A 25,820-nucleotide genomic window follows, 5' to 3' on the forward strand; every position below is an offset into this window, starting at 1 on the left:
TGGTTTTTTTATTCTTTTATTTGGGAAAAGTGCTTCTTACAAAAGGGCAGCTGCAAAATACAGAGACCTCTGCAACAATTACTCATTTTTTTTTTAAAGTGAAAGAATGGGTGGGATCCAAGGATCAAAGCAGAAGATGGACAAATGAGGAGCATCTTCCAAGTTATTTTAGGACTAGAGAGACAAAACTCAAAGCTAAAATTTCCAATCAAGAATTTCCAATCAAGAAATTCTTCTAACTTAACTTTAGCTCATCTCGTGGATAACCACCCCCGACCCCCCCCTTACTGGAAAAGCATGACTTAACTCCTGCCAACCAATGACTCCACTACAAGAAACACCTTAAACTTAAGTTAGGAATCACATCTGTCTACCTGCGAAGCTCAGGGATGGAATTAGGCAAATACCCACAAAAACAAACACAAAAACCCAACAACAAAACCTCAAACAAGGACAAACATTTGTCCAAAAGTGCCTAGGCTGGAAAGGCTGGAGACCATAAAACATTAAATACAACTGTGTATCCAAGCCCTGCTTTTTGTTAATATATGGGACAACCAAACAGTTTAAACCTCTGTGGCTAAGCCCATTTTCTCTCTCTATATAGACAGACAGAGCTGGTACTGCTCTATTTACAGCTACCAATATACTGTTTTGCCCTTTACAATCTATTAGCCACACTAGGCTGAAACCACTAACCCGAGTTTTTCCACTAAGGCTAAGAACACAGCATCTATGCAGGGACAAGAAGCTTATCACACATTCACACTCATACACGCCAAGTCTATCAGCCCTCAGAAGTCCACTTCCAGCTCAGCATTTCATTTATGCCACTGTATCTTATTTTTATATGTGTTCTTTCACCAATTTTCCTATCGTGCTAAACACAGTAAAACTCAACACATTCGCACCTGGTTCTGGTTACCCAGTAGTATTACTTCTGTGCAATTAAACAAGAGACCAAAACCACAGAACAAGTGCACGGGTGGGGGTTACGGGGGAAGGAATAGATAAAAACAGAGATGTGCAGATTTCAACAGAAACCTTGAGTATCCACCTTGGGAGTCTGTAGCATGCTACTTGCCACAGTTCTGATCCGTCACTGGTCACCTCTATTCTTGGACCCCAACGTAGGGCCACTGCTGTTATTTATTTTTGAACCTGGGGTCCTCAAAGTTGAGTGTGGAGAGTCCATAAACTACCCTAGAACTGTGTGAATCTGGTTGAAAACAGATGACGCAACAAAACTACGCTAACTGTCTGACAGTTAAATTCGTGTTACAAAAACAACTAGCTTTAAGGTTTATTTTTGTAACTTTTTTTTAAACAGAGAAAAACGACACACTCCTTGGGGGAAGGTGAGGGATTGAGAAGACAGGCCCTGGGTAAAAATAATCACGACAGCACCTGGAGTTGATAGGCCTGCCTAGGAGACACGGGCACTGCCACACCAGCACAGGGGACAGCTACTGTCTGAGGCTCAGCAGACCAGTTCACACGCCACGCAAAGCTGCTATAGATCCAAGTCATAAAAATCTTCCAGCTCATCATGAAACAAGTCCCACTCATCTTCAGAGTCTGTCAGGTCGTCGTCCCCACCTGCAGCCAAAAGCATAAGCAACATCTCGCCCAGCTCAAAGGTGACAACCTCCTCTTCTTCGTTGTCAAAGGGGTTGCTGTTCTCTCTTTCCTCAATGAGCTCCCAGAAGTGGTTCCTTCGTTGGGCCTGTAAAAAACAAGGCCATGATAGGGATGGCACTGTCCAGTAGGATCTTGTATTCTGTAGTTTCTAAGGCAAAATGTCCAGCACACCAGAGGGCATGACGAACCAAGACTTCTTATTTAGGGTTTCGACTTTACCAACTCCTCCCCTCTGTCTGGTTACTTGAGGAAAACCGTTTAGGCTAGAGCTGTAAGCGCTCTAGCTGGTCCTCTCCTATCCCTCCCAGTTTCCTGAGGTTGCAGTCCTCCTTTCATCCGCCAGTCTCACTCCCAGACCTGAGTGTTAAGCTCCTTCCCCTACCCCAAATCTGTGAAGGCCTTCACTGATCACGTGGCATTTCCCCTCCTTTAAAAAAACAGGGAGAGTTACCCGGTATCTGCTTGATGTTCCCACTTTCTGTCTCTGTGGCTCCTCTCTACGGCCATCAGGGTACGCATGCTTGTAAAAACAGTTCCCTCCAAATGGGCAGCTCCCACGTCCTTCATCAAAATACCTGCACGCCTTGTTGCTGGAAAGGAAAATATCGCAACCCTTATTCACGGTGGATTTCAGGTCTGTATTTGACTATCATCCGGTATTTCTTTAAGAAAACAGGTAGGGATAGAACCAGCAGGTCTGTTTCCAGCCCTCCCCAAGGTGTGTTCTTAAACGTGTGTGCTACTGCATGAAACACTCACTACAGAAACAGACTCTGTTCAAGGGTGTGCTGCTTAACAGCTCCAGACTGCAGATCCAGCAAAGAGAGAATCTTCTAAGAAGCCCACACACAAGCACATAGGACAACTAGAACATGGACTCAGAAAGAGATAGGACCCTGCTCATGGGGCATTAGCTAGCAGTACAGACTTAGTTATAACACAGTCCCTCGGCATGCACCCCAAGGACTGCGTTATAGCAAGGTACATATGGGTTCAGTGTTATCAGGGGGGACAAAAATAAACCGTACTGGAAGTTCACAGAAAGGGTAGGAAGGAGGTAGGAGTATATAATGCAGCACTGTTCTTTTCAAAGTGAACCCAAGCTATGTTGGGATCTTAGCTTGAGAAAAGGCTGCAGTGCTCATACCTCATTGCCTCCTTGTATTTCTGAATGAGTTTCTGCTTCTCTTCTTTCTCCTCCACCCAGTACTCACTTGGAATGACAAAGTTAGATGTGATCCGGCATTCGGGGCAGGACCTGGGAAACAATGAACAGGCTGCAATGCATATCCCCCTTTACAGGCCCACTCTTCAAGGACACACCCTGGTGTGTCAACTCCATACTTAAAAGACTTTAACTGAAAGCCAAATTAGGCATTTCCTCCAAGTGCTCCACACACTGTCACACAACTGACCATTTCTTTTGAGGCAAAACAAACTCCTTTATAAATCAAATCAATGGCTAGCCAGTTCACTCAAAAAATAACTTCGGTAAAAACAACAACAACAAGAAAAAATAACAAAACAAAACAAAAAACAACCAAAAAAAGAAAAAAAACAAAAACAGAAGAAGACATTTCACACGGACTCCTTTTTCTTTCGTTTAAATAAATTTATTTCTTGTAACTTTACTCTGTTTAGATTATGTAGTTTTTGTTCAGTTATGAGAACAATCTTTAAAGGATGGTGGATTATTGGCTAGCTTAATGGATGGAATAGGAAAGTGGAAATGTAAAATGTCAAGGAAACATACATTCAGAGCTAGGTAAGTTTGTTCACTGAGCCTAAACTGGCTAATCCATTAAACACAATCTCCTCAGAAAAAACACGAAGATTCTACTAACTGATACATAGGGTTTCCTCATTCAAAAAAAAAGTAGATATACCAACTAACCTAGAAGCTAGCTGAAATACAAAGAAATCCCAATTAAAGTACCCCAGGTTCAAGATAAAATGCATGCATTTAAATGCGGTCCATCTGGTTGAAAGTTGGCACAAGATACTAAATTCTTCCCCAAAATAGAAAGCACAAACGAAGATTGGGGAGGAGTCTCACTTTATGATCTTGCTCTCAAATTGCTTAGCACTCCTCCACTTGCGAATACACTTGAGACAGTAAGTGTGGTTGCAGTTGGAGAGAATCCCAAAGCGACGCTCACTCGGGTTGGCTTTCTCATAGACCACCTCCATGCAGATCCCACACACCATGTCCTTACTGCGCTGGACAGCAAATGAGAGCTCCATGTCCTTCTCATGGGCCTCAATGCAAGACTAGAAAAAGTAGAGAGATTAAGGGTTATCAAGTCACTGAATAAAGAAAGACTTCAATTTGACAGTTAATGACTTGTGTTAAAAGAATCAATAGTCAACTGAAAAGTTCCCAATGTGACATGAAAAGCAGCTCTGTTCATCATAAAGTGAATACAGGTGGACAGACACTCTGGATTTTTACATCACGAGAGTCAAACTGTACGACTCTAGAAACTGGGGGGGTGGGGGGGAGGAGATGGGGTGAGATTTTTAAAAAACTCTCAATTATTTCTACTCTCCATGTTAGACAGTTTTTCATACTGTTTGGTCTTCTGGTTTCCAGATGGAAAAGTAATTAAGATTAAGGTCTTATTTTTAAAAGAGATTAAGGTCTCATTTTACAACCTATCAATTAAGGATGAAGGAAACCAACATTAGGTGACAATTATGTGCCAGGAACCTAATTTTCACTTAAAAAACGGCTTTGAGATATACTTCACACATAATTTCATTTAAAGACTACAACTAAATGGTTTTGATAGATCCAGAGTCGTGCAACCTTCACACCACCAATTACTAGAATGTGTTCACTACCAAAATAAACCCACAGCAGTCAATCATTTATTTCCTGGGAAACCACCCCAGTCCTAAGCAACTACTAAACCCGGTCTGTCGCTTATTCAGGACATTTCGTATAAATGTGCCTTTTGGGACTGGTTTTGTTCACTTACCACGTTTCCACAGTTGTCTAATGTAAAGGGTATCAGTATTCTTTTGATTGCTAAGTAATATTCCATCACATGGACAGACCACAATTTATCCATTCATCAGGTGATGGATATTTTGGTTGTTTCCACTTTGGAGGTAAAGAATTATGTAGCCACCTGGCCAGATCAGTTGAAACAGAGATCAACTCTTGATCTAAGGGTTGTGAGGAGTCCCATGCTGAGTGTATAGATTACTTAAATTTAAAAAGGAGGGCATCTGGGTGGCTCAATTAGTGGAGCACCCAACTCTTGAATTCAGGTCAGGTCAAGCTCTCAGAGTTAAAGGATTAAGCTCCAGGTCTGGCTCAATTCTGCGTATGATTTTCTCTCCCCTTATCCCTTCCTCTCTTTCAACAAGAAGAATGTTATCTGACTGGCTCAGTTATGGAAGCGTGCAGCTCTTGATATCTGGGAGTTGTGGGTCCCTGAATCTACCTAAAAGGATGCTGCTGTGAACATTCATTCATGTACAAATTGTGTGGGTGCCATATACTTTTTTTAAGGATTTTAAGATTTTATTTATTCATGAGAAACACAGAGAGAGAAGGGTAGAGACACAGGCAGAGGGAGAAGCAGGCTCCCTGCAGGGAGCCCGACGTGGGACTCGATCCCGGGTCTCCAGGATCACACCCTGGGCCAAAGGCGGCACCAAACCACTGAGCCACCCGGGCTGCCCGCCATATACTTTTTAATTGAGATGTAACTGACACATTATAGCAATACAACATACTAATTGTATGTAGGGAATGGAAAAACCAAAAACACCCCTGAATTCCACATAACATCAGCACTTTAAGTCCTCAGAAAGACACTTAAAAAGATAAATGGATGCTACTATTCCCAATACCCAGTGTAATACCTGAAGACTTGCAAGGATTTAACTTGCTTAAATTCACACAACCAATAAATTGTGAAGGGAGGACTGAAAAATGTCCATCTTGGGACACCTGAGTGTCTACCAGTTGAGAGTCTGCCTTTGGCTCAGGGCATGATCCCGTGTCCTGGGAGGAGTCCAGAATTGGGCTCCCTGTGAGGATCCGGTTTTTCCCTCTGTCTCTGCCTACTTTCTCTCTCTCTCTCCGATACAAAATCTTAAACTATTATCTGCGAGCACCTTAGTGTCTCAGCTGGTGCCTGCCTTCCACTCAGGTCATGATCCTGGGATGGAGCCCTGCATTGGAAATCCTGCTCAGTGCTTCTTCCTCTTCCTCTGACCCTCCCTCTGTTCACTCTCTTTCAAATAAAAACTTTTTATAAAGTCATTTTAAGGGCAGCCCAGGTGACTTCAGCCTTCAGCCGGGGGTGTGATCCTGGAGACCAGGGACTCCCATGTCAAGCTCCCCATAGGGAGCCTGCTTCTCCCTCTGCAGGTATCTCGTTATTATTTATATTATTTTATATAAATAAATAAATAGATAAATAATCAATCCATCATTTTAAGTCTGAAATCCTCATCCATTGGGATTGGGAATATAAAATGGTAGTCCTTGCAAAGTATGACACTTGCTCAAAATGTCAGTCAGTCATTGAGTTACCAGATGACTAACACTACAAGATAAATTAAAACATACCGAAAAGACTTACACATGAATGCTCATGGCACTATTCACAATAGCCAGTGGGTAAAACAATCCAAATGTCCATCAACTGATGGGTGGAAAAAACAAAATGTGGTATATACCTCTACAGTGAATTATTATTCACCCAGAAAAGGAATAAAGCACTGATACACACTGTAACATAAATAAACCTTGAAAACATTATCCTAGGATGCCCTGTGGCTCAGTGGTTGAGTGCCTGCCTTTGGCCCAGGGCATGATCCTGGAGTCCCGGGATAGAGTCCCACTTCAGGGTCCCTGCATGGATCCTGCTTCTCTCTCTGCCTTGGTCTCTGTGTCTCTCATGAATAAATAAATAAAATCCTTAAAAAACATTCTGCTAATGTTTGAGCCAGTGACCATAGGATTCCATTCATACCCAATCTCCAGAACAGGCAAATCCAGGAGGGAATGTAGATGAGGTGTTGCCAGAAGTTGAAAGGGCAAAATAGAGTAATCCAGCTAAGGGGCATAAGGTTTCTTCCGGGAATGATGTAAAGGTCCTAAAATCACAAAATCGCAGTCTTTATATTTAAACACCTGTTATTTAAAAAAGAAAAAAAAGCCCATGGTCTGAGGTTTTGAAAGTGTGATTTCTTGATAAAGCATACAAGAAGCCCAGGAAAGAAAACCAATCAATCTACCAAGTATTTTTCTGAAATGAACAGACAATGCTGCAAGAGGGAAATCATAGTCTCGCATGATTAACATAATACCTCCCTGAAGACTTACTTTTATATGTTGTGATCTCTGGGCGGCATCCATTGGATGGAGGACCTGCAGCCCACACATGTCACACGAGTCTCCGTGGAGATATACACAGTTCTCCCCATATCGGCACTCTCCCACTGCAGCATAGGGGCAAAGCTGCTTCTTGGTTTCCACTGCTGTCTGTTCTTTCTCGGATTCTTCCTTGGTCACAGAGCCCTGTGGGGGTGCTTCAGTGCAGGAAGGGGCAGCTGAAAATGTTTAAGAGGGTAGTAAAGGTCCAAAATGGGTAAGGCAGATATGTGAACCATAAGGTAACTGAGAACCTAACTCAAAAAGAAAAAAGGAGAACTTCAATTAAAACTCCAAAACAGTCTATTGAACTAATCCCTTTAGTCTTGAAAGAAATGATCTTTTTCTTTCCAAGATTAGGCTTATCTAAAAAATTTTTTCATGTATTTCTGTGCAATTGCACTGATTACAGAGGCTTCGGGGTTTTCAAAACATTCTAAAATTACTATTGGGATTCAAAAAAGTTCCTTTAACTCCATCGGTAACTCTTAGGTAACCCATTAGGTAATCCAATTTAGAGTATTAAGATCAGGGTATGCAGAGTGAAAGCAGGACAGATGTGAAGACCTGTTGGACTATGGCCTACGGCTCTAAGTGGTTTTTAAGTCTTCAGAATACTCACTACGGCCACAGTAGGGCTGCCCGGGAACAAACTCAATGGCATTCACCCAGTCTTCTGAACCTGCGCCGACAGTAGCAAAGTTTGAATTTCTGGACTCTGCCTCGCCCGTATTCATTTCAACAACTGGTCCAACTCCCGATGAGAGACTTGAGGAAGCAGCAAGAGATGATTTTGCAGTTAGATCTGCAGCAGTCACTTCTTCCTGTTTCAATGGCTTGCTATGTTCATATCTAAAATATATATATATATATAAAAAGTCAGCAGTCACTGTAGAGCCAGCAGACTTAAAGGGTATTTATCCCCTGATCCTGTCCTTGGGTGCTTTTCAAACTATTACACCTGTAAATCACCTGGGCAATTGCTTAAAGATAGCTCTGTAATTTCTACAGACTGGGACACAGCCCAAGATTCTGCATGTGTACCAAGCCACCACAGGATAATCCTGCTGGCCCAAGGAGTACACTGAGTACCAAGGTCATAGACCAGGGAAGGTGGTCAGGAAACCTTAGAGCCTTCAGTCATGTTTGGTCTTGGAGTCTGTCCACCCCTGCAGCAGACCATCTACCACCCCCTTAAATTCCACTCTACTCTCTGCAGTCTCATAGTTGCATGGCAACTCTGATACAGAATTTGTGTATCCAAGATTGAATAAAAGCAAAGCTGATCGTAAATTCAACAACCAGAAAAACATTTTATCACCTATAGCAGAATATCCACAATAGTAAATGGAAGAGACAACATTCACAAAATATACAGTATATATTCTTTCCCTATATCCATTCTCTTGACCTACTTTTATAAAACACTATTCCCTTCAAGAACCAACTTTCAAAAAAAAAAAAAAAAAAAAAAGAACCAACTTTCCAGGGATCCCTGGGTGGTTCAGTGGTTTGAAGCCTGCCTTCACTACAGGGCATGATCCTGGAGTTCTAGGATTGAGCCCCTCAAGCGTCTCCTCTCTCTCTCTCTCTCTCTCTCTCTCTCTCTCTCATGACATGAATAAAAAGATAAAGAACCAACATTCTGTCCAACAAAATCCCCAAAGCAGACATTCAGATACTATTATGCCTCACGAATGGACTTTAGTTGTTTTAACTTCTCGTTCTTGCAATTAACTTGGCCATCCTGACCATGGGCCAGGTGTTTTACTGGGGTCTGTGTTTACATCTAAAAGATAATGGCTAAACAGAGACCATCCTCCTTACTGCAAACATTTGCTGGTATTTATCATTGAATTCTATCAACTCAAACCTTCATAATCCTACTCTTACAGCATTGGGGAACCTACTTAACTTAACTTGTATTACAAGTAACTGGAGTATCTTGTCATCAGCTACAAAACCCAGACTGGCATCCTGGATCATGCAAGTTTAGAGTACAAACCACTGAGAATTCAATCCATATTTGCTTGCACCACCTCACTTCATTGTCAAACTATCCTAAGTATTCCTTCATCATTTTAGAGAGGACCAGACGATATAAATTTCATTGTCAAGTAAGTGGTGTTCTAGGTCTAACAGGACTCTAAACTGCTCTGTATGATGGCAGCCAATGGCCACATCTAGCTATTCACACTTTTATAAGATGTGAAACCAAGTTCCTTGCCATTTTCGTGTGTTCAAAAGGCACATGTAGCTAGTAATTACAGTATTAGACAGACAGGGCTCTGTCATAGTACAAAGTTTTACTGGATAGCACTTTTCTCAAGTTTATTTTAGAGCCCTGGGGAACTTTACACATCTAGCCCCAAACTCTCCCTTTGACTAATACTGTTTAGAAACTTCAGAAAAACATTTTAATTATTTTCACAGCCTTTATGTTTATTTTCTAAAGATTTTATTGATTTATTCATGAGAGACACAGAGAGAGAGAGGCAGAGACACAGGCAGAGAGAAGCAGGATCCATGCAGGAATGAGACTCAATCCCTGGTCTCCAGCATGAGGCCCTAGGCCAAAGGTAGCGCTGAGCCACCCAGGGTGCCCCTGGAAAATTAACTTTTAAAATATAATCTGCGTAGATGTCTGGGTGGCTCAGCAGTTTAGTCTGCCTTTGGCTTGGGGCATGATCCTGGGAGTCCTGCATTTGGCTTCCTGCGGAGAGCCTGCGTCTCTCCCTGCTTGTGTCTCTGCCTCTCTTTCATGAATAAATCTTAAAAAATAAAATAAAATCTGCCCATTTATACAATGTTACTCCTTTTAGTGCAGAAGAAATCTATATAGGGATCCCTGGGTGGCACAGCGGTTTAGTGCCTGCCTTTGGCCCAGGGCGCAATCCTGGAGACCTGGGATCGAATCCCACGTCGGGCTCCGGTGCATGGAGCCTGCTTCTCCCTCTGCCTATGTCTCTGCCTCTCTCTCTGTGTGTGTGACTATCATAAATAAATAAAAATTAAAAAAAAAACTTTTAAGAAATCTATATAGAAAGTAAATAAATAGGGCAGCCCGGGTGGCTCAGCGGTTTAGTGCTGCTTTCAGCCCAGGGTGGGATCCTGGAGACCCAGGATTGAGTCTCCTTGCACGGAGCCTGCTTCTCCCTCTGCCTATGTCTGTGCCTCTCTCTCTCTGTGTCTCTCATGAATAAATAAAATCTTCTTAAAAAGTAAATAAATAAATAGAAATCTATATAAAAGGTCTCTGAAGTGAAGATTTGCAAGTAAGCACTATGAAAGATAATGTACAAGAAGGACTATGCAAAGAACCCAGCTCCCCTACAATTAAGTTGGCCTAGAAAACTCGCAGAGATTATCCTACTAGAAAAGAACTGCTCGCTCGCGCGCTCTCTCTCGCTCTCTCTCTATATATATGTGTGTCTGTGTGTGTGTGTATATATATATTAGTTCCAACCCTCCCCCCCCTTACATACCGAGACTGTAAACATTAACATTGGGTTTGGGGAGGGAGTCATTATGTTATCTCTCCCCTTTCCAGTAATACTACCACCAAAAATTAGCAGAGAGCGGGGATGCCTGGGTGTCTCATGATTGAGTGTCTGCCTTTGTCTCAGGGCAAGATCCTGGAGTCCTAGGAGTCCCACATCAGGTTCTCTGCAAGGAGCCTGCTTCTCCCTCTGCCTAGGTCTCTGCCTCTTTCTCTCTCTCTCATGAATAAATAAAATCTTTAAAAAAATTAGTAGAGTAAAAGGAGTGACAAACTCAGCCATCAGTGGTTCCATTTCTGAGCTTACAGTCACATGAAAATAATCCATTTTTCTCTATCCTTTACTAGATTTCCTAGTAAAATGCATATGGATGACTGAATATTAATGTCCCACCAATCAATCATTCCTTAGTCTTTTGAACTAAGCATGTGAACACAAAGTGACATAACTCCTTTGATAGAATGCTAAAATTGGCTGACATCCCCCAAATGTCTTACCCTAAATGAATTCTTTGATAGTCCTCATTTCGAAAGGTGGGGAACAATCTCTCTCCTCTTGAACATGGGCTAGACGTAGTGACTTGCTTTTAATAAGGAGTACAGGAGAAGCACATATATGTGGGGCTTCTGGGACTAGGTCATAAAAGGTATTGTGAAGCAGCCTGGGTGGCTCAGTGGTTTAGCACGCCATCAGCCCCGGGTGTGAACCTGGAGACCCGGGATCAAGTCCCAGGTCCAGCTCCCTGCATGGAGCCTGCTTCTCCCTCTGCCTCTCAGTCTCTCATGAATAAACAAAAACTTAAAATAAAAAAGGCATTGTGTGTCCTTGCTGGCTCAGTTGAATCACTCCAGGGAAAGACAACTACCAAGTATGAGGACTCTGAAGCAGCCCTGGGGAGAGGTTCATGAAGTAAGAACTAAGGTCTTACCTTAGTGTATGAACCACCTTCTCCAGTCCATGGGGAGGGGTCAGATAGTGGCAGCCCAGCCCCAAATCCTAACCAAAATGTCTTGGAATCTCAAAGCTAGAACTATCCAGGGTCAACCATGCCCAGAAATTAGGAGATAATGTACATTACTTAGATAATGAATCTCTATTGGTTCTTTAACGTTCTGAGATGGTTACTAGAGACATTCCTGAAACATTTCCCCTAAATCTAAACTTGTAGTTAGTCTTACAAGCTGAAGGGCTTCAGTAAAGACCTGGAATGAGAAGTTCTCATAACTAATAACCTAATACACTATTCCAAATGCCTATGATCCCATTTTCTCTCCCTGATTATTAATAGATATCTGAAAAATAGACTCGTGGTCAAATATGCACATCAGTCTTGGTCTTAGAAATGCCAGTTGGAGCACCTGGGTGGCTCAGCGGTTGAGCATCTACCATTGGCTCAGGACGTGATCCTGGGGTCCTGGAATCAAGTCCAACATCAGGCTCCCCACATGGAGCCTGCTTTTCCCTCTGCTTGGATCTCTGCCTCTGGGTCTCTCATGAATAAATAAATAAAATCTTAAAAAATAAAAAAAGAAAGAAAAGCCAAGGATGCCTGGGTGGCTCAGTGGTTGACCATCTGCCTTTGGCTCAGGCCACGATCCCAGGGTTCAGAGATGGGAGTCCCCCATCAGGATCCCTAAGGAGCCACCATCTCCTCCTGCCCCTGCCTTGGCCTCTCTTGGGGGCTCTCATGAATAAATAAAGCCAGATACAAACATACGTTCTCCACACCTTATCCCTAAGCTTACAGATGGGGCTCCTCAAGAATTAAATTTTTTTTTATTATTTATTATTTATGATGGTCACACAGAGAGAGAGAGAGAGAGAGAGAGAGAGAGAGGCAGAGACACAGGCAGAGGGAAAGCAGGCTCCATGCACCGGGAGCCTGATGTGGGATTCGATCCCGGGTCTCCAGGATCATGCCCTGGGCCAAAGGCAAGGGCTAAACGGCTGCGCCACCCAGGGATCCCAAGAATTAAATTTGTATTACAAACTTGCTTTAAGAAAATACATACATACACACACACACACACACTCACACACATTTCTTCCAAGTTAGAGATTCAGAAGCGTATTAATACTGCTAAGGAGAAAAAAAAAAATACTGCTAAGGAGTACTTTTCAAAGCGCTTATCTTAAATTATTTATAAAGTTCTTGGAATTCTGTACTTTCCTGTCACTATCTCCCTCTCCCCCTCTAAAACAAAACCGATCTGCAAACCAATCCTTACCTGCAGCGGTCTCCGTAAATACAGTATCCTCGCTGAAAATACTTGCACACTACACCATAGGGACTGTCAGAGAGGTCATGCGAATAGCGACAGTTATCTCCTTCTTTACAAACCCCGTGCATGAAATACCTGTGAGAAAAGATCCGCAATGTTATATTTAAAAACACTAAAGCCATTCCTAAAATAATTCATGGTCAATGTATTCTACAGTAGCATACTAATAAATACGTACAGTGTAATTTAACCTAGTACTGTATAGCGTAGGTCTTATTCTATGCAAATGTGAAAAGTGAACAGAAAGCAAGGAGATTATGACCAGTATATCTGTTATGGTACCATAGGCAGGCTGCCTACATATATGTGCATCAATTTAGATTTCAACTCTGAGGTCATCATAAATTTATCTCTGCAGGTTAAGGTTTTTAAAGATTTTATTTGGGAGAGAGAGACAGAGATAAGGCAAAGAGCACAAATAGGGAGGAGAGGGGGAAGCAGGCTCTCCACAGAGGAGGAGTCTGAGGCAGGGCTCCATCCCAGGACCCTGGGACCATGACCCGAGCTGAAGGCAGACACTTAACAGAATGAACGACCCAGGCACCTTTTTTACAGTCCTAGGGAGGTTAGCTTGTTTTTTACTCACTTCAGCCATAATGAAATATCTGTTTTAAAAAAAATCCTAGATAAAGCAGCAAGAAACAATGTAGACCAGAATGGGTCAGACTACTATAGGTTTCACTACTGTGAGAAGCCATTTTAATTCCTCAAATGTCACTCGTGAATGACTTAGTTGGCTAAGCAACTCTTTCCTTGGCTCAGGTGTCCACCTCAGGGTTGAGTTGAAGACCCACACTGGACTTCACGCTGAGTATGGAGCCTACTTAAAAAAATCAGGGGCACCTGGGTGGCTCAGCCGTTCAGCATCTGCCTCTGGCTCAGGTTGTGATCCCAGATTCCTGGGATGGAGTCCCACCATCAGGCTCCCTGTGTGTGGAAAGCCTGCTTCTCCCTCTGCCTGTCTCTACCTCTTGGTGTCTCATGAATACACAAAGTCTTTTTTTTACATAATTTTTTAAAAAGCCACATGTTAAAATATAAGCAAAACTAGCTTCAAGCTTAGAGGCAAAGGGAAATCACTTTGTCCTTTTGGTTAGCAAGACTATTGTTCCTGTGCCTTAAAGGATTACATGTGTACAAACTAGCAGTTTCCAAAACACCAAATATCAAGAGTGTGACTTACTTCCTAAGGGGACCTGGACTTGCAGCAGCTTCAGGGAATTTTTCTAGAAATGCTAATGTGGAGAACTTACCTCATACCTACTAAAGAACCTAAGGATGCGGGAAGAAGGAGTAGAGCAAGAAAGCAATCTAAGTTAACAACATATCCAAGTAATATGTATCGTGTAAAGGGATTTCCAACCTCCATCTTCAATCTTCCCAGCACGGACTTCCCCCAGGGTTCTTGAAGATTAATGTATACCCAATGTGGGGTTTGAACCCAAAAGCCTGAGACTGAGAGTCACATGCTATACCCACTGAGCCAGCCAGGTACCCCAGGGCTTATTTTTTAAATTCACTGGCCCCACAACAAAATATAATGTACTAGAGAATCAAGGCATAATTGCAATTAACCTAACTTCATCTGTTACTAGGTTTACCGTAATCTAACTCAGGTCTGAACATTTGCTCAACTACAGGACAACTCTGAGTCAAACCACTTGTTTTTCAATAGTAATTGGGGGTAGGTAGGGGGATGCGCCTGAGTCGCCCTGTCACTTAAGAGCCCGCCATTGCCTCAAGTCTGGATCTCACAGTGCTGGAATCCAGCTCTGAACCCGACTACCCACTCAATGGGGAGTGGGCTTCTCCCTCTCCCTCTTCCTCAGCTCTTCCCCCTGCTTGTGCTCTCTCAAAATTGGTCAAAAACTTGGCTGCATAAAAGACATCACAGACATCCCCATAACAAGCCAATAATTACATTGTAATCACTACAGTAAAACCATGCTTCAAAGTACATATAAAGAAAAAAGTACATATAGAAGTATCCAGCTGGTTAACAGGTCATCCTTTTGAACCAGTGTCAATGTTTGAATACAGTAGTTGCAGGTCCTCCCCAGTGGGAACTTTCACTTTGGGATCAACTTGAAGTCTGAGAGATATATACTGATAAAATCTCTACCTAGAAATACCAAGCTGGGAAGACAGCACCTAAACCTCCAGTACAACTCAAAATTTTAGGTAATTTTTTAAATGTTATGTAATTTTACATTTGTGCTTAAATCCCACTGTCAAACTTCATTCAATTATTGGCTGCACTTGGGTTTGACGCTCTTCAGGAAGACAGATTAGGTCTCCCACCAATCACTACCTGACAGTTGATCTTAAACTGCAGTACCTTAACTAGTTGCTTCAAGAATCTCCACTCCATAATACCTGCATCTTATTCACTTCCTCAGCACCTCTCCAATACTTTCTCTAGTACTTACGTGTTGATATGGATGATGGGTAAATACTGTTCTTCAGAATCCAAAAGGACAGTGAAAATTTAAGTGAACACTGATTGGCCCGCCTCAGAGCGTGATGTATGGACTATTAGCACTTTCTGGTCAAGAGCACAATACAGCATATAACCAAGAGTGAAGATAAAAAGGACAAAGGGGGAAGGGGGAAAGAGAGCTGAATAGTTATGAACAGACTCTGCAGGGCCTTCTAAGCAGAGTTATCTTTTAAGATTTCATTTATTGGGATCTCTGTGTGGCTCTGCGGTTGGGCATCTGCTTTCTGCTCAGGGCGTGATCAGGGGGTCCTCGGATCAAGTCCCACATCGGGCTCCCTGCATGGAGCCCGCTTCTCCCTCTGTCTGTGTTTCTGCCACTCTCTCCTCTCTGTGTATTCTCATGAATAAATAAATTTTAAAAATCTAAGAAAATAAAAAATAAACAAAATTACTACATTAAACTGCCTGCCAAGTGACTGGTACTAACTGATATATTTGCATCTAGGCACTTTAGGCTGATCCCAAGTTTCATGAGCCAGTAGGGAGTGCAACTACTAGAACAGTCAACACAGTCAGGCTATGCTACTAGTAGACTCAAAGGATGGGCTTTTGGGGCACTCTTCTTAACAAAGTGAATATTGCAGAAAGATACATCATATATCTTGTTCAACATGATCAGAATAAAAACTACGCAGCCATTAAAGAAGTTTGAGGTCCAGTACTAACACTGAAGGAATTCAAGCAGACACAAAATCACCTGATACTGCCGAATCAACAGAAACACTAGAATACAAGCCCTAGTTAGTTACTGCCAAATACTAAGCATTATTTTACAAGGGTGTTTAGTATGTATGTTCTGGGATTTTCGTTTGTTTTCCTTGCCTTTTATCTCTCAGTGACAAGAACACTATTAGTATATTCAGAATTCTGTACAATCCTCACAGTAAAATCCCTCCTGGTCAACCCATCTCTTGAGATAACATGATAGGGTAAGGCTATAAAACAGAAAGTGGAAAAAGACAAACCTCTCCAAGAACTTCTTCCCCAAACAAAAATCAAGTGCTTTTTTTGTTGTTTTTAAATGCCACCACCAAAAAGCCACATCCAAATCCTGATGCCACTGCCTAAATAAAGCTTCCTTTGGTGAAAGGCTGGGCCATGAGATTTTTAAAATTTTTTTAAGATTTTATTTATTTCTTCATGAGAGAGGCAGAGACACAGGCAGAGGGAGAAGCAGGGTCCATGCAAGAAGCCCATCCCAGGTCTCTAGGATCACACCCTGGGCCAAAAGTGGTGCTAAACTGCTGAGCCACCTGAGCTGCCCAAAATAATTTATTTTAGAAGTACAGGGGCGGGACAGAGAGCAAATCTCAAGCAGACTCCTCGTTGAGCTCTGAGCTGAACGTGGGACTCCACGCCTCCACTGAGATCATGACATGAGCTGAATCAAGAATCAGTGGTCCACCCCAGGTGGCCCTGGGCAATATTATTTCTAAGGTTCCTTCCTCCTAGATTCTAGGACTCCAGTTCACTTGTTGGCTCAGTCAAGTTAAGCATCTGCCTTTGCTTCAGGTCATCATCTTGAGGACATCAGATCAGGCCTGGAGCCTGCTCTCCCTTCTCCCTCTGATCCTTCCTTCCTATTCATGCACTCACTGAGAGCTCAACTGAAAAATCTTAGGACTCCAAGCAGACATTATCCAGTAATAAAGACAAATACAGGGGGCAGCCCGGGTGGCTCAAGGGTTTAGCGCCAACTTCAGCCCAGATGGAGTCCCATGTCGGGCTCCCTGCACGAAGCCTGCTCCTCCCCTCTGCCTCTGCACCTCTCTGGGTCTCTCGTGAATAAACAAAAATCTTTAAAATAAATAAGACAAATAGAACCACCAGAATCTTCACACTGCTCTACCTCCTGAAAACCCAAGCATGTTTGCCAAAATATTACAAAATTCTACTTAGCTTTGAAGACTACAAAAGAACCAAACAATACCCTCAAAGTACCTCTTGGCATCGTAACCTGCCTATGGACTTACAGAAATTACAGAACTTGGCATTTACCACTTAGTTAGCTAGGACGTTACTTAAGTATTTAATTTCTCCTGAGTGCATGTACCATTTCCCAGACTAAACTGTAAATTCTTGGTGGCTGAAGACCATGGTTCACTCTGGTTTTTATCTCCTACAATACCTAACGTTAGCTAAAAATAGGGATCCCTGGGTGGCTCAGCAGTTTGGCGCCTGACTTCGGCCCAAGGCGTGATCCTGGAGTCCCAGGATCGAATCCCACGTCGGGCTCCCGGTGCATGGAGCCTGCTTCTCCCTCTGCCTGTGTCTCTGCCTCTCTCTTTCTCTGTGTCTCTCATGAATGAATAAATAAAAATCTTTAAAAAAAATAAATAAAATAAATAAAAAAATAAAAATAAAAATAAAAATAATTATATGTTTAATGAAAACTGTAGAAGACACCTAGGTGTCACGGCAAATCCTAATGCCAACGGCAAATTAGTTTCTTATTTAATGGGCTGGTCACTTTTTTAATGTTACCCCTTCAACAACAAAAACCTCTATGGGACACCTGAGTGGCTCAGCGGCTGAATCTGCCTTGGGCTCAGGGCAGGGAGTCCCAGGATCCAGTCCCACATCAGCCTCCTGCCGGGGAGCCTGCTTCTCCCTCTGCCTGGGTCTCTGCCTCAGTCTCTCTGTCTCATGAATGAATAAATACATTTTAAATTTTTTTTTAAATTTTTTTATTTATTTATGATAGTCACAGAGAGAGAGAGAGAGAGAGAGAGGCAGAGACACAGGCAGAGGGAGAAGCAGGCTCCATGCACCGGGAGCCTGATGTGGGATTCGATCCCGGGTCTCCAGGATCGCGCCCTGGGCCAAAGGCAGGCGCCAAACCGCTGCGCCACCCAGGGATCCCGAATAAATACATTTAAAAAAAAAAAAAAGTCTAAATCCAAAATTACAGCTTCCAATTTCTAACTAAGTTATTTTGCAGAAACATTTTTCATAATATTCCTCCAATAAAATATATGAAAAATGGCCTGGTGGGGGCAGCAGAATACAGTTCCTTGTGAAAGGCGTATGTATTATGTTTTTCTTAATCTGCAGAAATAACAAAATGAGATAGGATTTAGAAATAAAATAGTAAATGAGAAAAGGATTGAGCAACTAAAAAATATCCAAACTTCTAACTTCTATGAGGATTATGCACTAAGTAAAGAAAATGGCCTTATCGAACTAGTTAAGTAGATGTAAGCATTATCTTGAATTCTCTAGGGAGATTTAGCTATCAAACACATTGAAAATATTTATTTATAATACAATGCATTTTTTTATTCCCTTGAACATCTAGTGCAGTCTCTCATCATAAGCACTACTAATTAATGCTTGCTTAATGAATAACTGAGGTAATACCTGAATGAAGTAGTCCTCAAAAGATACACATGTTCTATTAAGTCCTTTGTCTTTGCTCTATTAAGTCCTAGGTCTTTGCTAATTTAGAAATTTGTTCTTTTTTCAAATAGCAGAGGAATCTTCAAAGCAGATATTAAAATAGGCAATTTTAGGTGTGGATTTACCAACATTAACTCAAGGTTTTACTAGGTACAGACAATGAAATACCTAAGGGTCCCTGCTCTCAGAAAGCTCAAGGTCTACAGTAAATGATTATTTGATATCCGACTCACTACCCAAATTAAATTTCTTATAAAGAACAAGGTCATGTTGGTACCTAGAACTAAAAATGTCAAAAAGACATATTAACCTGCACTTTTTAAAGTAACTTCCTCAAAAGCTAGATAGGTTTATACCAAAAAATTAGTGCATCTAAGCTTGGATCTTTCACATAATGCCTTTCTAAAATATTAGGTTACTGAGCTATGCAAATTTTTAAATAAAAAAATCTATTGGCTCGTGGGCAAAATATTCCCATCAATCCAAGAAGTCTAGAATTCTGCATTTACTCAAACTCAAAAATCCTAAAAAGCAATGAAATTATTAGTCTGGTAAACTATTTTGAATTCCGATTATATACTGATGAGGAACTAGAAAAGGGGAAATAAGAACAGGGAAAAGTGGCTAACAGGAAAGTGTGAAAGTGACCATGAACTCTGTGCAATGCCATATAAAGTTGGGTTCAAGTTACAGCTCCAAGATAAAAATGAGGTATGTACAGTAATGGCAGGTTGGTGATTGGGTATTCAAGGCTATACTATATGGAGATTGGAGATGGTAGGCTTCAGGAAAAAAAAAAAGTCTTTGTATGGAGTTCTTAAAGGAACTCACATATTCAAGAAACACTATTTTCAGAGGTAGACTGGTAGGTACTGCAGTGTGAAGGGCTAAAAGTTCAGAAATATCAAGGTCACTTTTTTAAGACCCAACTAACAGGTATAAATCAACAGCACCATTTCAGAGAAGCCAACTAACTGGTTTCATTTTTTTTTTGTTTCATTTTTTGAATACTCATTCTTAAGATACTGCACTTGATTCCATTCTTCTGATCTCCCAACATCGGAAGGGAGACTACCTAAAACAGCTTTTGCTTCTCCACCCCGCTACTGAAAAATAATTAAGCTTATTATTCACCCCTTACATGTTTATTAAAGGCAGAGAATGCCCTTCAATAATATCGCTGTTAACACCAGGACTTCTGTATACCAACACTATTGTTCCTATTGCCTGGAAATTATCCCACGGGGGGGTGGCGGGGAAGACTGGTGTTGCAGGTGGGATTTCTTTCTGGGGGAAAAAGCTGCCAGTCGCTATTGCTCACTTCTAAAAAAAAAAAAAAAATCCAAGTAGAACATCCAATAAAATGCACTCCCCTCCAGGTCGATTGTTGTTTTGTTTGTGTTTTTGTTTTTTTACACGCGTCCACACCTAAGTATAACCACCATCCCACTATTTTTTTTCAAACTTGCACCTGACCTACCAAACCCAACCCAACCCGCTGTCCTGGAGAGACAAGCTGCCGGGTTTCCTGCTCCTTCAGGAGGAGGATGCGTGTTATTTCCAAGAGGACATTTTCGCCGCAGGAGGGAGTACCATCAAGGTCAGGCGACCCCCAGCCCGGTACTCGGTTCCAAGACAAAGCTGGGGACCATACAAAGAATAGTAACAAAAGCTACTCCTCTGGGGGTGCGGGGGGAGCAGACGTTACCAACGGGTGACGCGGGGCCAACGCGGGGCCGCCAGCCAGGCCGCGCTCCCGGGCTCCGCAGGGCTGCGGGGAGGCGGCGGCGCCGCAGGCGAGGGATGCGGGACCCGCGACAATGAGCAGGGGGGAGGAGCCAGGAGCCAGCCCACCTTGCGCTCTGCGCGGCGCCGGGCCGGCGGGGGGGGGGGGGCCGGGGGGCTCCGCTGCGGGGGCGCGCGCTCGGGGCCGCGGCGGCGGCGGGGGTTGACGCAGCGCGGGGGGAAGCCGCGGCGGCCGGCGCCGCTCTCCGCTCTCCTCCCTCCTCCGCCTCCTCCTCCGCCGCCGCCCGCCCGCCCCTTCCTCCGCGGCCCCGGCCCCCTCCCCGCGCCGGCGCCCGGCTGCGCAGCGTCTCACCTGCAGGTGACCTGTTTAGTCCAGCCGCCGCCGCCGCCGCCGCCGCCGCCGCCTCCCCCGCCCCCCGCCCCCGAGGACGGGGAGGTGACTGTGGGGATAGGGGTGGGGGAGGCCGCCGCCGCCGCTGCCGCTCCTGCTCCTGATGTTGTGGCTGTTGTTCCGGGAGCTGCAGCCTCCGCCATTACTGTTTATCCCACACAGCAATGGCACCGGAACTTCCGGGATCACATAGTTCCGGTCCGGCTGCGGGAGAAGGCGGCGAAGCGAGGGGAGGGGACGGAGGGAGACTGGGGCGCCCGCTCGCTCCCCGCGGCTCCGCGTCGCGTCTCCCGAGCGCTCCCGGCGCTCGCAACTGCGGGCGGCAGCCGCAGCGCCCGCGGCCCGCCCCCAGCGCCCTGATTGGCGGGCGCGGAAGCTCCGCCCCTGGGGGGCGGGGCGAGGGGCGGGCCCCGCCCCCTGGCCCCCTTCCCCCGGGAGGCGCGTCTCGGGAACTCGGTCCGCACCGCGAGCTACCGTGCTAACCCAGGGGGATACCCGCTAGCAGAGGCTGCTGCAGCGCAGGGCCGGAATGGGGGACCTGGGGTGGAATGCAGGCTTTGCCATTGCTTGGCTTCACCAGATGGGAGCTGAACGAGCCGGGGATGCATACCCGTTCTGAGCCCGGCTCTTCAGCTCTCAAATGGGAGGACAGTAGGTCCTCCCCACCCTGACAGGGGAAGAGGAGGCTTATAGGACAAGCCTAGCCATCCCTGAGCTTCGTGCCTGCTACACTGTAAACAAATCTCGCCTACTGCTCCCATCAGGGTGTCATCTGTGAGCCCAAGAGACTAGCACGGTGGCCAAGCACAGGCTCCGGGGTCCTCCTGTCTCTCCCTTATCTCCCATTCCTGGCTCTGTGCCTTTGAGCAAGTGAATTTACCTTAGTGCTCCTGCTCTCTGTAAATAAAGTGATAATAATACAGTCCTCCCCACTGGCAATCAGACCATGATGGACCTAACCAACACAAAGACAGTGACAAAGACAACTGAAAACAAGGTTTCTATCAAGGCCACGCCACAGCTGCAAAGCAATCCTTTTTTTTTTTAGGAATAGGTTTTTTTAAAAGGGCCTTCCGGGTCCCACCTCATTGCTCCCTCCAACCTCCCAAAAAGATCACGGGATATCCAGTCCCTAACCTGCTCCAACTCATGACAGATCCAGATGCAGAGCTAGTTCCTCTAGTGCTGGTATCCCTCAGAATCACCCCAAGCCAGCTTCAAACCCCCCCCCCACTATCCTTCCATGTTGCCTGCCATTTCTTAGCCACATAGCCTCGCCTGCTGCACCAAGTTCATAAATTTTAATAGTTGGACCAAGGTATATTGTCCAAGTCATGTAATAATTTTTTGAAAGATTTTATTTATCTATTCATGAGACACAGAGGCAGAGATACAGGCAAAGGGAAGCAGGCTCCACGTAGGGAGTCGGATGTAGGACAGGATCCTGGGACTCCAGGATTTGCGCCAAAGGCAGACAATCAATTGCTGAGCCACCTGGTGTCCAGTCATATAGTAATTCTTAAAAAAGGGAGGTGGAAAAAAAAAGGGAGGTGGAGGGGCATCTGGCTGGTGCACTAGAGCCTGCCCTGCTTGATCTATTCACCCCCACCCCAGGTGGGTTATGGGTCTCATTCCTTCATTAAAGTGATCCTGGAGTCCCGGGATCGAGTCCCGCATCGGGCTCCCGGCATGGAGCCTGCTTCGCCCTCTGCCTGTGTCTCTGCCTCAGTCTCTCTCTCTATGTCTATAATCAATAAATAAATATTTAAAAAAAAAAAAAAAAGGCTCAAAGGCAGGTATCCCTGGTGGCTCAGAGGTTTAGTGCCTGCCTTTGGTCCCAAAGTCCTGGGATAGTGTCCCACATCAGGCTTCCTGCATGGAGCCTGCTTCTTTCTCTGTCTAGGTCTCTGCTGCTCTCTGAGTCTCTCATGAATAAGTAAATAAAAATCTTTTAAAATAAAAAATAAAGGCTCAAAGGCCTCCTGTGTGCCATGAGGTGAGGGTCCCTAGAACCTGCTCATATTACAAGTGCTGTCTTAGATGCCAACGTCCAGATGGGGGGGATCCCTGGGTGGCGCAGGTCCCACATCGGGCTCCCTGCATGGAGCCTGCTTTTCCCTCTGCCTGTGTCTCTGCCTTTCTCTCCCTCTCTCAGGAGTAAGTAAAACCTTTAAAAAAAGAGGGGGAGGGGATCCCTGGGGGGCGCAGCAGTTTGGCGCCTGCCTTTGGCCCAGGGCGCGATCCTGGAGACCCGGGATCGAATCCCACGTCGGGCTCCCGGTGCATGGAGCCTGCTTCTCCCTCTGCCTGTGTCTCTGCCTCTCTCTCTATCTCTCTGTGACTATAATAAATAAATAAAAAAGTTAAAAAAAAAATTAAAAAAAGAGGGGGAATCGAGAACTTTAGTGCCTGGTCCTACTGGTTGTGTGACATCAGGCAAGTTCCTCACCTGCCTTATTACGTATTAAATGGGTTAAAATAAGGGCAGCCCTGGGTGGCCCAGCCCTTCGACCCAGGGCCTGATCCTAGAGATCCAGAATCAAATCCCACGACAGGCTCCCTGCATGAGGCCTGCTTCTCCCTCTGCCTGTGTCTCTGCCTCTCTTTCTCTCATGAATAAATAAAATCTTAAAAAAAAATAGATGCTCAAAGGACAGTCGCTGGCCTTACTAATTCCTAGATAAAGATTTGCTAGGTTTCCATTGGTGTTGGAATTGGAGATTAAAATAGGTTTGTCAGAGATCCCTGGGTGGCGCAGCAGTTTAGCGCCTGCCTTTGGCCCAGGGCGCGATCCTGGAGACCCAGGATCGAATCCCACGTCGGGCTCCCGGTGCATGGAGCCTGCTTCTCCCTCTGCCTGTGTCTCTGCCTCTCACTCTCTCACTGTGTGCCTATCATAAATAAATAAATAAAAATTTAAAAAATAATAATAATAAAAAAATAAAATAGGTTTGTCAAATTTATTAGTAACACAGGATGCCCACTTATATCTGAATTTTATTAAATTTTTTGCTGGGGGGATCCCTGGGTGGCGCAGCGGTTTGGCGCCTGCCTTTGGCCCAGGGCGCGATCCTGGAGACCCGGGATCGAATCCCACATCGGGCTCCCGGTGCATGGAGCCTGCTTCTCCCTCTGCCTATGTCTCTGCCTCTCTCTCTCTCTCTGTGACTATCATAAATAAATAAAGAAAAAAAAAAATTTTTTGCTGGGGATCCCTGGGTGGCTCAGCGGTTTAGCACCTGCCTTTGGCAGGGAGCGATCCTGGAGTCGCAGGATCAAGACCCGCGTTCGGCTCCCGGCATGGAGCCTGCTTCTCCCTCCTCCTGGGTCTCTGCCTCTCTCTCTCTCTGGGTCTATCATGAATAAATCTTTAAAAAAATGTTGTTTGCTAAGTAACAACCTCTACGCCCAGTATAGGGCTTAAACTCACAACCTCAAGATCAATAGTTGCATGCTCTGCCAACTGAGCCAGCCAGGCACCCCTATATCTGAATTAAAAATTGGAGGCAGGGGGATCCCTGGGTGGCTCAGCGGTTTGGCGCCTTCCTTTGGCCCAGGGCGCGATCCTGGAGTCCCGGGATCGGGTCCCACGTCGGGCTCCCGGCATGGAGCTTGCTTCTCCCTCCTCCTGTGTCTCTGCTTCTCTCTCTCTCTCTATCATGAATAAATAAATAAATCTTAAAAAAAAAAAAAAAACAATACAAATAACTTTAAAAAAATTGGGAGGCAGGGCACCCGGGTGCTCAGCGGTTTAGCGCCACCTTCAGTCCAGGACCTGATCCTGCAGGCCAGGGATCCAGTCCCACGTCGTGCTCCCTGCATGGAGCCTGCTTCTCCCTTTGCCTGGGGATCTCTGCCTCTATCTCTCATGAATAAATAAATTAAATTTAAAAGAAATAATAATAATATGATTGGTTTTTCATAGAAGTATATCCCAAATATTACATGGGATATACTTAAGACTTAAAATGGTTCACTCAAATAAATATATAAATAATAAATATATTAAAAATAAACAAACAAACAAACAAATAAATAAATAAATAAATAAATAAATAAATAATAAAATGGTTCACTCTTGGGACGCCCGGGTGGCTCAGCGGTTTAGAGCCTGCATTCGGCCAGGGACGTGGTCCTGGAGTCCCGGGATCAAGTCCTATGTCAGGCTCCTGCATGGAGCCTGCTTCTCCCTCTGCCTGTGTGTCTCTGCCTCTCTGGGTCTCTCATGAATACGTTTTTTAAATCTTTAAAAAAATGGTTCACTCTTTGTCTGAACTTAAGCATAAAGAGGCCTCCTACACTTCAGCCGACAACCCTAAGTTAGAACCACTTGGTTTTCAAAAGTGATCCTAGCAGGCCAGGTTGGAGGACCCAGAAGGGACCCCACCCCATCCCTACCCCCCTACCCCCAGAAATAGCCAATGAGGGTCCTTGGCTTCATGCCCCATGGAAATCAAAGGTAAGCCAGCAGGGTTTAGGGAGTATCTATGCTGACATAGGGGACAGAACATAGGAGTCCCACGTTGGGCTCCCTGCGTGGAGCCTGCTTCTCCCTCTCTCGGACTCTTCATGAATTAATAAAATCTTTCTTTTTTTTAAAGATTTTATTAATTCATTCATGAGAGACAGAGAGAGAGAGAGGCAGAAACACAGGCAGAGAGAAACCGGCTCCACGCAGGGAGCCCGATGTGGGACTCGATCCCGGGTTCAGGCCCTGGTCTGAAGGCGGCGCTAAACCGCTGAGCCACCCAGGCTGCCCAATAAAATCTTTAAAAAATAATAAGTACTAAACTATCTGCCCAGGGAGCCTCAACCTCACTTGAAGTAGGTCTGAAGTATGTATGGGCCTGTTCCCTTAAGGGGCAGGTAAAGGACACTCAAAAGCCCGCCAGTGCCTGGGAGGGCCAGCCTTCCCCTTCTAAATTATTCATCCTAACCCTAAACAAAAGCAATCTATTCATCCTAG

The 25,820-nt window shown here is 44.5% G+C and overlaps 1 protein-coding gene across 2 annotated transcripts; it reads right to left on the reverse strand.

Moving 5' to 3' along the window:
* On the reverse strand, window positions 1-21,176 carry MKRN1 (makorin ring finger protein 1). 2 transcript variants are annotated; one of them, XM_041753148.1, is made up of 8 exons: window positions 20,816-21,176; window positions 12,765-12,893; window positions 7,659-7,804; window positions 6,989-7,215; window positions 3,698-3,912; window positions 2,789-2,899; window positions 2,093-2,231; window positions 1-1,726 (listed from the first exon to the last, which is right to left on the reverse strand). In XM_041753148.1, exons 1-8 carry the CDS (start codon window positions 20,995-20,997, stop codon window positions 1,514-1,516), a joined length of 1,362 nt encoding a protein of 453 aa, XP_041609082.1. In that variant the 5' UTR covers window positions 20,998-21,176; the 3' UTR covers window positions 1-1,513. The 2 variants fall into 2 exon arrangements, with proteins under 2 accessions (XP_041609082.1, XP_041609081.1); XM_041753147.1 differs by having other exon boundaries at window positions 7,659-7,888; window positions 20,816-21,173.
* Window positions 21,177-25,820: the final 4,644 nt, after the last annotated feature.

Source organism: Vulpes lagopus, chromosome 4 (assembly GCF_018345385.1).
Source record: "Vulpes lagopus strain Blue_001 chromosome 4, ASM1834538v1, whole genome shotgun sequence".
NCBI classification, from domain to species: domain Eukaryota; kingdom Metazoa; phylum Chordata; class Mammalia; order Carnivora; family Canidae; genus Vulpes; species Vulpes lagopus.